Genomic DNA, 14567 nt, shown 5'->3' on the forward strand with positions numbered 1-14567 from the left:
CATCTATGCATACAGTATATGTCCACAAGGTCTTGAAACATTAAAAGTGTGTGATGAACAGAAGCACATCAAAAGAGTCACCTTCAGATCAAGGTTAATTCCAGGGGAAACATGCTGCAGGTTTTGTGTATTTAGAGGATAGAGCGGGCACACACACACACACACATGCACACACACACACACAAACACACACACTGCTGCTCTATGTGCATGTGTAAATTGAGAATGTTCTGAGTGTCTGACTCTGTAGCATGTAAGAGCTTCTCAAATCACACAATCATTTAATAAAAGCAACACAACCTCATGTCTAGCCTGCCAAAAGGAAAAAAAAAAAAAACACACCACAGCCACACACACAACATAATGGGTATGAATGCATTGCAAGCATGTCTGTGCCATTAAACTGAATGTGTTATTATTCAAAGTTCCAAACAGTTTCTAAACCTGGACACAGCTTATTTCCACAAAAGGGCAAAATTTCAAAAGTATAATCCCTCAATCGCAAAATAAATAATAAATTGTAATAAATAATTTTTATCAAGTTATACATTGAAGAAAAGTCACAATTACCTTTTTTATGGCACAAAAAAAGCTTCCATATCAAACTTTTGCTCTACAGAAAACCAACTGTAGAAGATCACACTAGGCAATACCAACTCATTTAGATTTTAGTACTACCGTACTTGCATGATGAATTCTGTACAATATCAACTATAGACTGTCTAATAGTGAATGTAAAAAAAAAAAAAAAAAAATCAAGTAGCATGTGCAACGTTATGATAAAACAGTAGTCTGAAGGAAGGAAATCTCTGACTGAAAGCAGTCAGTAAAGAGCAGAAGCTTGATTGATGATGGCTCATGACAGGCTGAGAGTGTAAATGTGATGTGGCCGCAGAAGCTTCTTCACTGTCAAAAACATTGTGTCCAAAATTTTGGCATACAGATCAAATGCAACAAGGATATAAATGTAAGTGCATTTCTGCTGCTGTCTGTCGTCAGGGAGACATAATTGTGTCTTTGAACATAGATTTGTCTGTCACTGAAAACGAAGGCTTTAGTTCAGAAAATAATCTTATTGCTAGAGCTACAATATCACTACAACTATCTATATAATATATAATAACAGTCTGAACTCTTCTGGGAAGGCTTTCCACAAGGTTTAGGAGTGTGTTTATGGGAATTTTTCACCATTCTCCTAGAAGCGCATTTGTGAGATCAGGCAGTGATGTTGGCGAGAAGGCCTGACTCGCAGTCTCCTATCTAATTCATCCCAAAGGTGTTCTATCGGATTGAGGTCAGGACTCTGTGCAGGCCAGTCAAGTTCCTCCACACCAAACTCACTCATCCATGTCTTTATAGACCTTGCATTGTGCACTGGTGCACAGTCATGTTGGAACAGTAAGGGGCCATCCCCAAACTATTCCCACAAAGTTGGGAGCATGAAATTGTCCAAAATATCTTGGTATGCTGAAGCATTAAGTATTCCTTTCACTGGAACTAAGGGGCCAAGCCCAACCCCTGAAAAACAACCCCACACCATAATCCCCCTCTACCAAAGTTTACACTTGGCACAGTGCAGTCAGACAAGTACCATTCTCCTGGCAACTGCCAAACCCAGACTCATCCGTCGGATTGCCAGACAGAGAAGTGTGATTCGTCACTGCAGGGAACACGTCTCTACTGCTCTAGAATCCAGTGGCGGCGGGCTTTACACCGCTGCATCCGATGCTTTGCATTGCATTTGGTGATGTAAGGCTTGGATGCAGCTGCTCGGCCATGGAAACCCATTCCATGAAGCTCTCTACGCACTGTTCTTGAGCTAATCGGAAGGCCACACAAAGTTTGGAGGTCTGTAGCTATTGACTCTGCAGAAAGTTGTGCCCGTGTCTGAGTTGCTGTTGTTCCCAGTTGCTTCCACTTTGTTATGATACCACTAACCGTGGAATATTTAGTAGCGAGGAAATTTCACGAATGGACTTATTGCACAGGTGGCAACCTATCACGGTACCACGCCTGAATTCCTTAGAGCAACCCATTCTTTCACAAATGTTTGTTGAAGCAGTCTGCATGCCTAGGTGTTTGATTTTATACACCTGTGGCCATGATTGGAAGACATGAATGCAATGATTTGGAGTGGTGTCCCGATACTTTTGGCAATATAGTGTGTGTGTGTGTGTGTGTGTGTGTGTGTGTGTGTGTGTGTGTGTGTGTGTGTGTGTGTGTGTGTGTGTGTGTGTGTGTGTGTGATATACTGCATTTATACCCTTTAAAAGTTTGGGATCTGTACGATTTTTTTAACGTTTTTGAAAGAAGTCTCTTCTACTCACCAAGGCTGCATTTATTTAACAGAGTAACACTGAAATATTATTACAATTTAAAATAACAGCTTTCTATTTTAATATATTTTATAAAAATATATTTATTTTATTTAATATATATATATAACAATTTTTTTGTAAAATCAAAAAATGTGGTGGCAACTATGATACTTTGCCTGACAACGAGGGTGACTGAGAAAAAGGAAAAAAAAAAAAAAAAATGGTGGAATGCAATTAGAATACTTTGTAAGCTATTTGAATTATTTTCCTTTAGTGATGACCGAATGAATCTTCTACATATTACTGTGCAGCAGTCAATGTTTTTTTCCCACAGTCTTAGTGAAGATGTTTATAAAAGTTTTCTTTCTTTAAAAAGCATTTAATTAAATGGCAAAAGGAATGTCACACATTGAGTAACATTCGCTCTGTAATTACTGCCAGCCCAGGCGACGACATTCCGACTTTCAGTAAGTAGCCATGAACTTACCCTACACTAACTTCACTCGATGTTTTCCAATTAAAGAGGACATTCCAAACTTTCTGGTCTAACCAATAACTCAGGCAAACACCATGGAAGCTCATTCTATCTGTGTGCCGCTTGCAGACACTAAACAACTCATTTCACTAAATCAAAAAGCAATGTTTCCAGCTGCAGCATTCCCACCAGAACTAAAATGTTTCACTAAAATGTTATTATCAGCTGCGCTAGTTTCTCATGAAAACATGCCTCGGGTTTCCATTGCATAATTATGGTTATGACATGGTGTGAACGCAGCATAAGGTCGTTGTTTTGGTGCAAAAGGTGGCTGCTGTTTGTTTACAGTGCTCGGTGACTGACATCTGTCTAACTCTGCATAGCCTCATGGAACGTGCTGATGACGTGTGATATCTGCATGAGCAGGGTGCATGGAGGTATGGAAATACACATGTAACCCGTGCTGGCAAAATTATTTGGAATGCACGCTGGAAAATTACGAGATACAGGCAAAACAAGTCAAAAATGACGATTTTGGTTGAATTTGAGGTTCACACAAAAATGAATTCATTAAGCCCTCATCTAGTGATCCAAATGCTTCAAACAGCAATGAAATATCTAAAGTATCTTTATTTGTATGTTTTCTGAGAGGAGTAGCCTACCTTTCCAACTGCACTTCCCCTCAGCAACTACCTCATTAGTCCAAGTTTGGTAACGTTTTAAAGCGCAGAATTCCAACTCCGTGAATATTCATATAAAATTTTTGATGGCAGGAGTGTGAACCAATAAAATATGATTTTCAAACTCATGCTGATATAAACAAATCGATCTTACTCACACTGACTAACAGATCTGAAGCACAAAGACGCCTCAGACAATGCGCAATCCCAATATATACATATAAAGAGAATTACAGTACTTCAAAATAGTGAAGTAAAATATTAAAAAAAGTTGAATATATTTTTTTTTTCAATATAGATATTTGGTTTTGATGAGGTGTGTGCCAAATTAGGTGTTATTAACAGGGATTTTAAGGTATGGTTCCTAGGTGGATATATTTTGGAACCTTCAGAAAACTTTAACTCGATTTTTCTCAAAATTGACTTTGCTGACTCTATCGACTTCAAACAGGTGTAGCTCAGTCATTTGTTTGTGATTCCTACAATATATATATAATTTTTAAGGTTGTTTAATAGAGATTGTGAAAATTATAGAAAGTATTCAGACCCCCTTAATTTTTTTTACTCTTTGTTATATTGCAGCCATTTGCTAAAATCATTTAAGTTCATTTTTTCCTCAATGTACACACAGCACCCCATATTGACAGAAAAACACAGAATTGTTGACATTTTTGCAGATTTATTAAAAAAGAAAAACTGAAATATCACATGGTCCTAAGTATTCAGACCCTTTGCTCAGTATTTAGTAGAAGCACCCTTTTGATCTAATACAGCCATAATACAGAGTCTTTTAGGGTAAGATGCAAAGTTTTTCACACCTGGATTTGGGGATCCTCTGCCATTCCTCCTTGCAGTCTCTCCAGAGATTGGGTTTAAGTCAGGGCTCTGGCTGGGCCATTCAAGAACAGTCACGGAGTTGTTGTGAAGCCACTCCTTCGTTATTTTAACTGTGTGCTTAGGGTCATTGTCTTGTTGGAAGGTAAACCTTCTGCCCAGTCTGAGGTCCTGAGCACTCTGGAGAAGGTTTTCGTCCAGGATATCCCTGTACTTGGCCGCATTCATCTTTCCCTCGATTGCAACCAGTCGTCCTGTCCCTGCATCTGAAAAACATCCCCACAGCATGATGCTGCCACCACCACGCTTCACTGTTGGGACTGTATTGTACAGGTGATGAGCAGTGCCTGGTTTTCTCCACAAGAGAAAAATTAAGGCCAAAAAGTTCTATCTTGGTCTCATCAGACCAGAGAATCTTATTTCTCACCATCTTGGAGTCCTTCAGGTGTTTTTTAGCAAACTCCGTGTGGGCTTTCATGTGTCTTGCAATGAGAAGAGGCTTCCGTCGGGCCACTCTGCCATAAAGCCCCAACTGGTGGAGGGTTGCAGTGATGGTTGACTTTCTACAACTTTCTCCCATCTCCCGACTGCATCTCTGGAGCTCAGCCACAGTGATATTTGGGTTCTTCTTTACCACTCTCACCAAGGCTCTTCTCCCCTGACAGCTCAGTTTGGCAGAACGGCCAGCTTTAGGAAGGGTTCTGGTCGTCCCAAACGTCTTCCATTTAAGGATTATGGAGGCCACTGTGCTCTTAGGAACCTTAAGTGCAGCATAAATTTTTTTGTAACCTTGACCAGATCTGTGCCTTGCCACAATTCTGTCTCTGAGCTCTTCAGGCAGTTCCTTTGACCTCATGATTCTCATTTGCTCTGACATGCACTGTGAGCTGTAAGGTCTTATATAGACAGGTGTGTGGCTTTCCTAATCAAGTCCAATCAGTATAATCAAACACAGCTGGACTCAAATGAAGGTGTAAAACCATCTCAAGGATGATCAGAAGAAATGGACAGCACCTGAGTTAAATATATGAGTGTCACAGCAAAGGGTCTGAATACTTAGGACCATGTGATATTTCAGTTTTTCTTTTTTAATAAATCTGCAAAAATGTCAACAATTCTGTGTTTTTCTGTCAATATGGGGTGCTGTGTGTAAATTAATGAGGGAAAAAAATGAACTTAAATGATTTTAGCAAATGGCCGCAATATAACGAAGAGTGAAAAATTTAAGGGGGTCTGAATACTTTCCGTACCTACTGTATATGTACATTATTATTATTTTTAAATATTTAGACCACTTCTATTATTGACTACTATGAGGATGTGAAGAGTTTCAACCAGAATAACAAAAAGTGTTCATGAAAGAAAAAAAAAGCCTACTCTACCTTTAACCTAATTGAACAAAACATAAACATTGAATCCATAGGGTCTTTTTTGTTATTTTCTTTTAATTTTGCTGTGAAATATGTTGTTTTGCGCAATTCACCCTGAGAAAAAGATCATAGTTTTAATATAAATAACAAAAATTCATGCAAAAGTTCCAGCTCTTACCTAGCCTGTTGTCCAGTACTCCAAAATCCAGGGAATATTTGACCACGTGGTAGTTATTCCACACATAAAGCAGATTATCTCTTGGATTATAATCCACGGCAGCGATATACTGGTACGAGTTTGGAAAAAAGATGTCCAGATAGCCATCTTTGCTCAGCTCCGTGTTGTAGATGTAGTCGATTTTATTCCCAGTGGCTTCGCTATCGTCATCTTCATACACGCTCTTGACCACGTACAAGATTCCACAGATCATGAAAGCGTTGGAAGCGGAGCGTTTGTCGTAGGCCGTATCCCAGGTTCCCTCCACTCGCAGCGTGTACGGATTCAGCTGGCTGATCACAATGCGTCCGTTGTTTTGCTCTGTGGCATAAATCACCCAAAGGCCGTTTTCGTCCACCGCCAAATCAATATCTGACTTGCCTCCCCAGCGGTACGGAGACGTATCGTGGTAGTTTGCACTGGCGATGATGGCCTCGCCGCTCTTGATGCGAGTGCGCAGATCGAACTTGACGATATTCCGTGTGCGCTCTTTGTTGAAGAACAGCGCGCCGTCGTAGACGACAAACCCGGTGCCGTCCACCCGATGGGGAAGTTTGTAGGTGGTCGTGGGTCGGCCGGCAACGAAGTCCTCTTTGCTGGAGTACTCAGTGAGGGTGTCTGTGCGATACGGCGTCCAGGGCATGTAATAGATCTTATCTGAGGCCTGGAGGGGGTCTTTACACCAAGCTCCCGACTGGTGGTCCGATTCAAACAGATGCTCGCTCTGATAAACACCACGCAAGAGCCCTGGGCACAAGAAAACTACAAACACACACAGAGAGAAAGACAAGTGAGCGTGGGTTTGAAAGCATCAAGCCTCTTCACTTCATGACCATTTTCATTTATCTGGATGGATAAGATGGATACCATCTCACTGCTGTGAACACAATGACATGATAGGTTAGAAATGTGTGGTTAAGTAGACACATTTGGGCTGATTTCAGTGATCCATTACATATATAAAAGGAAACCGATAAACAGATTAAGCCAAGTTAGGAGGAGAATGACAATCTTTCACAGTACTTAAACGTACCCTCAGCTCTCATAAACCGTTGATACGCTCTTGTATTTCTGCTCGACTAGATGTGCCATATCACTTTCACTAGACAATGACTGATACTCTCACAATCTGACACATTACAGCTGCTGCATATTGTATTATTGTAGCTTATTCTAGCCAAGAAGTGTTCATTTAGATGTAGATGTTGTTTGACCAATGTTAAAATACCAGTTATGGGTAAAAGACTAGTGTGCATCAAGAGAGCAGTATCATATGTGTAGCTATTTGAATTTGTACATGATAAGTAACATGCATTTTTAGTTACATTTAGATTTTGCTAATATATCCCCATGGGTTCATTTTTTATTAAAACAATAAAAATCAAACAAAAACAGTGATTTAACTTCAGTTTTTATTTTTGCTACAGATGTATTTATGTAGATTTTATTACTTTACCCTTTACTTTGTAAATGCTAAACTATGGAAAAGATATAATACATGTGTCAATAAATAATACAAATGAATAAACAAAGTAAAATATACAATTGCAATATTTATTGGGAAAATATAATAATAATAATAATAATAATAATAATAAAGCTTTATATTATTTTTTTACCAAATCATGCAAGAAGGGTAAACTATATTTTAATTATAAAGTATAACATTAATTAAATTGAGTAAAATAAACTATTTCAATATTTAAAATGATCTGTGAGAAGATAATTGTTTTTATAATTATAATTAAATATATAACGGATATTTCAAACTTTAATAATATTTCATAATATTTATGTTTTTGCAGTATTTCTAAACAAGTAAAGGCACCCTGGTGAGCAGAAGAGATTTCTTTCTTTATATAATGTAACTTTAAGAAAGAAATGAATGAAAAGCTGTGTAATATGGATGATATTTTGCTTTTTTTTTGTTATTTTTGAAGCTTGCCACTAGGGATCTTATTGATTAATTGACAATCGATTAATTGTCGATAATACATTTAAACAATAAAACGTATTTATAGTTGATTAAGCAGGTTCATGAGCGTGTGTGCTGCTCAGCTGCGAAACATGTAAAGCAGACATAAAGGAAAAATTAAGCGAGCACACCGAAGTTATGTTTGGGACCATTGTACAGCTAGAGTTACACCATCATGACTACTAGTTTGCATGTGCATTCATAGCCTTTTGTTTTGTGCAAATGTAAGTTGTAATATTGTTTTTATTTTGTGTAGGCCTATCTATATCTGAGTTATCTCATATAGGATGCATTTGGTTAAGAATTAACGCTGTAGTAAAGCATGTCAATGATCAGCTTCAGCCCATGCAGCTCAAACAGCAATGCACAACTGATAATGGCTATGATTGGGACTGTCATATTACATAACATTAATGAGAACATTATTTTAATAAATCTTTGTGATTTCAAGACAAGAGCTTGTCTACAATATATGACTCACACATTCTGAATAGCACGTAATTTAGTTCAAGTTCACTTGTAGTTCTTTTTGTGCAAATATAATTTGTAATATTATGTTTATTTTGTATATATCTGATTAATCTCATAAAGGGTGCATTTATTTGAGTTAACATACTAGCAAAGTGCTCCAGTTTACCGGTGTTCATTCAGCACTTCAGCGCGCGCAACTCAAACAGCAATGCACGACTAATAATAACTTCGATTGGGACTGTCATATTACATAACATTTGGTGAGGAACATGGCATTTTGAGCAGCATTTGCACACCCTGTCATGCTTTTGGCTATATGTGCCACTGCAGTAGATGCATATTGCAGCATTAAGGCTAACGATTAATCGATTAATTGATCGTTAATTTAAATGATCGATCATGGGAATTTTTGTAAATTGACATCCCTACTTGCCACCCATGGTGACTATATACTGTAAGAGCTGTGTGATCATTCTTCAGAATTTCTTCTTTTTGTTCCACAGGAAGCAAGAAATTCACAAGGCTTTGAAAAAAGTGCTTTAAACTTGGGGTACGTTTACACGGCAACAATGTACTAAAAATGGAAGATTTTCCTTTTTTGCGTACAGACGGCAACGTTGTCAAAACGATCCTCGACATCACCGTTTTCACAAATTTGTGTTTTGTACTTTACACAGAGACAATAACAGTATTGTTTTCAAAAACTTTCACTTTCAAAAGTTTGCATTTTCAGGCCTCCAAAATGCTGTTGGTGTGTACATGAATGGCCAAAACGTTTCTAGTTGTAAATGGCCCCTTGCTCCTGGAGGTCCACTGTCCCAGGCAGTTTAGCTCCAGCTCTAATTAAACACACCTGAAGCAGCTAATCAAGGTCTTCAGGGTTACTAGAAACTTCCAGGCAGGTGTGTTGGAGCAGGTTGGCGCTAAACTCTCTCCCTCAGTGAGCAGGATTGGGCACACGCAGAAAGATTTCATTTCAACTTGAAGTTGGCATTTCAAATTTTGATAAATAAGAGCGAGCTCATTAATGACAGCTGGTCAAAGGGGCCAGAGGCCGCCGAGACATAATAATGAGCTTATATTTATTACAATCTGAACGGATTCCATCCCGATGCTAAGATATTGTCAATTTGTGTCATCTTGATTTATTGCATCTGCGCGCACAAAACTAATAATAACAGTATTTTCCTCCATTTGGGTCCGCTCTAACCAGCCATGCAGCATCAGAACAGAAAGATTGTGTTTCTTTCCAGGGCTTTAGCTTCGCAGAAATTGATTAAACCCAAGGCCTGACTGCGGCAATCCATACACTTAACCAGATTAGGTTAGAAATATATAAACTCATTCCAATTAATTTCCTGTGAGGGGTCAAATCTGTTGATACCAAAGACAGTGTAATCTACAGAGGCAGCGGTAACTGAGCAGCAGGTTCGGGCCGTGTGTGTCTATGATTGCATTACTAAATCTATGATATTTACGATTGCAGAAAAGCTCAGAACGGTCAATAAATTAATGCTAAACGGTGCTCTGCCTACTACAGCTGGAAGCTTCCGGCACGTCTCAGTGTTTCTTCAACTGTGGGCACTTTCATGTCCCAGGGGTTGATTTTTATGAAAACAATAAAAATCACAGTAAAATGGTCTTGTTAAATGTTTAACCTTTACTTTTCATTTTTACTACAATTGCCTTTCCTGCAGATTTTATTGCTTTACTTTTACCTTCAAAGCTAAACTATGAAAATTCATCATGAAAATAGTGTGAATATAGTGTGAGAAATCTAAGTGTGAATAAAAAAGACTATGAATAAAAAGAGTAAAATATACCATTTCAATATTTACTGCATGAAAATAATTAATCTTTTATCATAATTCTAAAGATAATTTATTCCCTTAATAATGATTAATATAGAGTTACTATGTTTTCTTTTACCAAATTATGCAAGAGTGAAAATGTATTTAAAATATATAACAAACTAGTAAAAAAAAAAAAAAAACATTTATTTTAATATTTATTGTGTAAAAATTATTTGTGAAGATAAATGATAATTCATTCCCTGATAAAGCTTTAACTAAAGTTACTTCTTTCTATATGTTTATCAAATTATGCAAAAAGAGTGAAAATATATTTAAACATTGTTAAACATGTAATGTATAAACTTAACAGAGTAAAATAATCCATTTCAATATTTAACATATGAAAATTAGTTGTGTGAAAATAATTAAAAATGTATTGTAATTATTATAATAATTTATTTCATAATAAGCTTAAAGTTACTTCTTACATTTTTTACCAAATTATGCAAGAGTGAAAATATATTTAAAATATATAACGTATAAACTAAACAAAGTAAAATAAACCATTTCAATATTTAACATGTGAGAATTATTTGTGTGAAGATAATTAAAAATGTATTTTTTTTATTTCATAATAAAGCTTTATCTAAAGTTACTTCTTACTATATTTTTAACAAATTATGCAAGAGTGAAAATATTTGTAAAATATATAACAAACTAAACAGAGTAAAAATAAACGCTTTCAATGTTTATTGCGTGGAAAATGATTTGTGTGCAGATAATTAAAAAATTATTATTTTTATTAATTTCCAAATAAAGCTTTATCTAACCAAATTTCAACCAAATTATGCAAGAAAAGTGAAAATATATTTAAAATATATAATATAACATTTAATGTGAGGGTTGTAGATGACAAAATTATATTTCTTCATTTCCTCATGAAGGTCCAGAAGAAAGACAGTGACAGAATTCTCCAGTGGTGCATTTATGCTTACATTATTAGTAGACAAACAGTAAAGTAAATAAACTAGTGAGTTTGGAAAATGTTTTGTAAAGGAATTTAATTCCCAAACATCCGCAGGGCCAAAATACGCCATAGATAAAGAAACCTCATTTTGTTCCTTTATATTGTGAAAAATAAACCTTCCTTTGCCACTGTGACTGAGTCCATCAGCTCCATTAGGAAGTCTGAGCATCTCTGAGCGAGAAAATGATACAGCGCTGAACGCTTACACAGGTATTATAAAGGTTAATGAAGTGGGTCGTTCGCTCCAGCATCAGCCCCGTTATAAGGCTGCTAAAACCTGTATTGTATCTGAAACCTAACACACATACACACAAACAAACCGTGCAGTGCTGAAGAACACATACACAACTCTCTGATTGTCCAGCCAGAGGATTACAGTGATATACAGTGAACGGCTATATCAGAAAACAAGAAACGAGCTAGTCTGTATCTTAAACCTGCATTTAAAGCGAATCCCCACTGCAATCAACATCACAGCACTCTATTGATGCTGACCGGAGCACATCCACAAACAGATTTAAGTCTTTCTAGAAAGTCTTAAAGTGGCAGACGCTGCTCCAGATGGGCTGCAGAAGCGAGAGACAGAGGATTCAGAATGGGAAGGTGAAGAAAAGGTTTTCAAGGAATAGTTCAGCCAAAAATAAGCAGTCTGTTTTTATTTATTCACTGAAAATGTCATTTCAAAACCACTTTCTCTTTTAATCAGTGGAACAGTAAATTAAATGTTTATTTTTTTTTTTTTACTTTCATCATTATAATTATAATCACAGCAGTGAGGGAAGAAAAATAAATGAATGCAAAACTACAAAAACAAGTATAAATATCTTGTGAAATTTAAGTAAATTGCTTAAAGGGGCTATATGTAACATTTTCACTTTAATAAAGCATAAAAATACCCCAATATTTTTTGCAGATATTTAGGAAACATGCTAAGTTCACCTACTTGTTTCTCAGAAAAACAATGCTACAGCCAGACATTCTACTTTGAAATGTGTGTTCCGTGTCAGAATGTCTGTCTTTGTTTTGGTCTGTGCGAAACCGTGTGCTCCCAGTTTATCCAATAGTATTTCGACATGACAGGTTGCCAGTTGCCCGGAAACACCGCATATTGCAGCCATGGAAACCAGCAAACAAACTAGGTTAGAGAATCGCAGATTCTACCTGACCTAAAAAGCCTCTGTATCCATCTAAAAATCTCTATGAACGACAGCATATTAAAACATAGATAAATGAACTCATCAGCTTACAGTGTGTAAGTCTCCTCAGCTTTCATTGTCAATTGTGCTTCCTCTTGTTGCGAGTCCTCAAGCCGACCACCCACGTCTTTGAAGGAGGGGGTGGGGCAAACAATATTTTGAATTTGGACTGCAGTACCTATTTTGACCACTGGGTGTCATTCCTACATATAGCCCCTTTAGGTGAATTTACCTTGTTTTAATTTTCTGAAAAACAAGACTACTTTTTACAATTTGTATTTATTGATTGGTTAACTAGCCTATTAAGTCTGTCACTGATGCAAAACAATCAGTTTTTTTTGTGCCATTTTTCCAGCAAATTAACATTACAAAATTGTGCAAGATGTACGATATTAAAACATGTTTTCAAAGCTTGTACTTCTTTCCCCTTTGTAATATTTTTTTAGATTTTATTGCAAGTTTGGACTTGCCAGAAACAACAAAGACTGCTAATACTGCACGGCATTTTAAAGCGTTAGTTTACGCAAAAAATGAAAATTCTGTCATCATTCACTCACCTTTTTGTTGTTCCAAACCCACAAAACTTTCATTCATCTTCGGAACACACAAGAAGATATTTTTAATAAAATCTGAGAGATTTCTGTCCCTCCATTGACATCGACGCAACTACCACTTTAACGCTTCAAAAAGTTCATGAAATGATTGTAAAACTAATCTGTATGAATTGAGTGGTTTAGTCCAAATTTCTGAAAACACGATCGTTTTATATGATATGATCGAATTTAGGCTTTTATTCCCATATGAACAATGTTCATCTTCGAGAACAAACCTCATTCTCAAATGTGCTGCGTAACACACGAGAATGAACCAGATATGTGAGTCGATGAATGTTTATATGTGAATAAAAAACTAAATTAAATCTGTTCAGCATATAAAGTGACCGTGTCTCTTTAGAAAATGTGGTGTAAACCGCTTGATTTATACGGATTAGTTTTACAATCTCTAAACTTTTTGAAGCGACAAAGTGGTACGGTAGTTGCGTGGACTGTCAATAGAGTGACAGAAACTGCTCAGATTTTATTAAAATATCTTAATTTGTGTTTTGAAGATGAACTAAAGTCTTATGTGTGTGGAACGACATGAGGTTGAACAAATGATGACAGTTTCATTTTCGGGTGAACTAACCCTTAAAGGTTTGAGCATGGAATCTTGGGACATGTGGTCTTCACCTCAACGGCAGTGGAAAAGTATTGGGATAGGACTCGGGAAGAAATCATGTTCATGGATGTGATTATTAATGTTATTGTAGTATGAAGCAGAGCAGGACCGAGTGTTGTTGGAGCTAAAAGAGGCCGCTGGAGCGATTGCGCAACACACGCTTCACAAGCAGCGGAACTTTTATTATGACACAGTCGCCGGCGCAATTCCGCTTTTCCGGTCATGAGTATGAGGTAACACAGCTCTGTTTATCATATTAGATACATTGAGTGTGTTGAAAATGATGTTATAACGTTACTCTGTGCGTTCACTCGGTGGCTGCTGTGAGACACTGTAGCACACTACAGTAAGCTAGAACGATTTTAGAATATCATATTAAATGTGATAAATGGCATGAAATTAATTTAAAAACGTATTGTATGATGGAGAGAATGCTGTATTACTGTTACTAAAAATAAAGCTGCATCTGATTATGTTATGTTAGCTACATGTAAATATTAAAGCGTCTTTGGTGTTTCCATGTTTTTTTTTTACAAAATAAAACCGGAAGCCGAGGGTAACGCGGGTATGATGCAATTGACAGGCGACTCCTCACACGTCCCGGAGCCTTGGTCAAAATTGCAATTTTCTTACAATTTACAAATAGTTGTAAAATTCTTACATATTGCACCTTTAAGTTATTTAGAAAAAAATTCTGACCCATCAACTAGTTGGCTGCTTTTCTGGATGATGCCGTGCAAGCCCCAGTTCACAGTAGCCAGCTCAGTGAAGCTTAAAAAATGACAAAGTATGATGGCTATACGTCTTCTGAAGTCATGTGACAGCTTTGAGTGACACAGATTTAAGTCAGCAGTAACAGCAGTAACTGTTCCTTATGCAAAGCTTGTGAACACTTGGTAAATACCACAAAATTCATATTGACCTCTTGTATGTGTTGTTGTTTTTGGAGTTTGACAACCCTCAAGTGCTTACATTTTATGGGAGAGCTCAATG

At 36.9% G+C, this 14567-nt stretch overlaps 1 protein-coding gene across 15 annotated transcripts in view; it reads right to left on the reverse strand.

Annotated features, from left to right (window-relative positions):
• Window positions 1–14567, reverse strand: part of LOC137030018 (adhesion G protein-coupled receptor L3-like) — a 433419-nt gene that overhangs the window by 184389 nt on the left and 234463 nt on the right. For 14 of the 15 annotated variants that reach the window (XM_067399942.1, XM_067399940.1, XM_067399945.1 and 11 more), the window contains one exon: window positions 5856–6656. In XM_067399942.1, the coding sequence (XP_067256043.1) occupies window positions 5856–6656 (801 nt within the window). Of the gene's footprint in view, window positions 1–5855; window positions 6657–12103; window positions 12192–14567 lie in introns of those variants that run through there. The other variant, XM_067399941.1, reaches the window with a different exon arrangement.

This window comes from Chanodichthys erythropterus, chromosome 11, assembly GCF_024489055.1.
Source record: "Chanodichthys erythropterus isolate Z2021 chromosome 11, ASM2448905v1, whole genome shotgun sequence".
NCBI lineage: Eukaryota > Metazoa > Chordata > Actinopteri > Cypriniformes > Xenocyprididae > Chanodichthys > Chanodichthys erythropterus.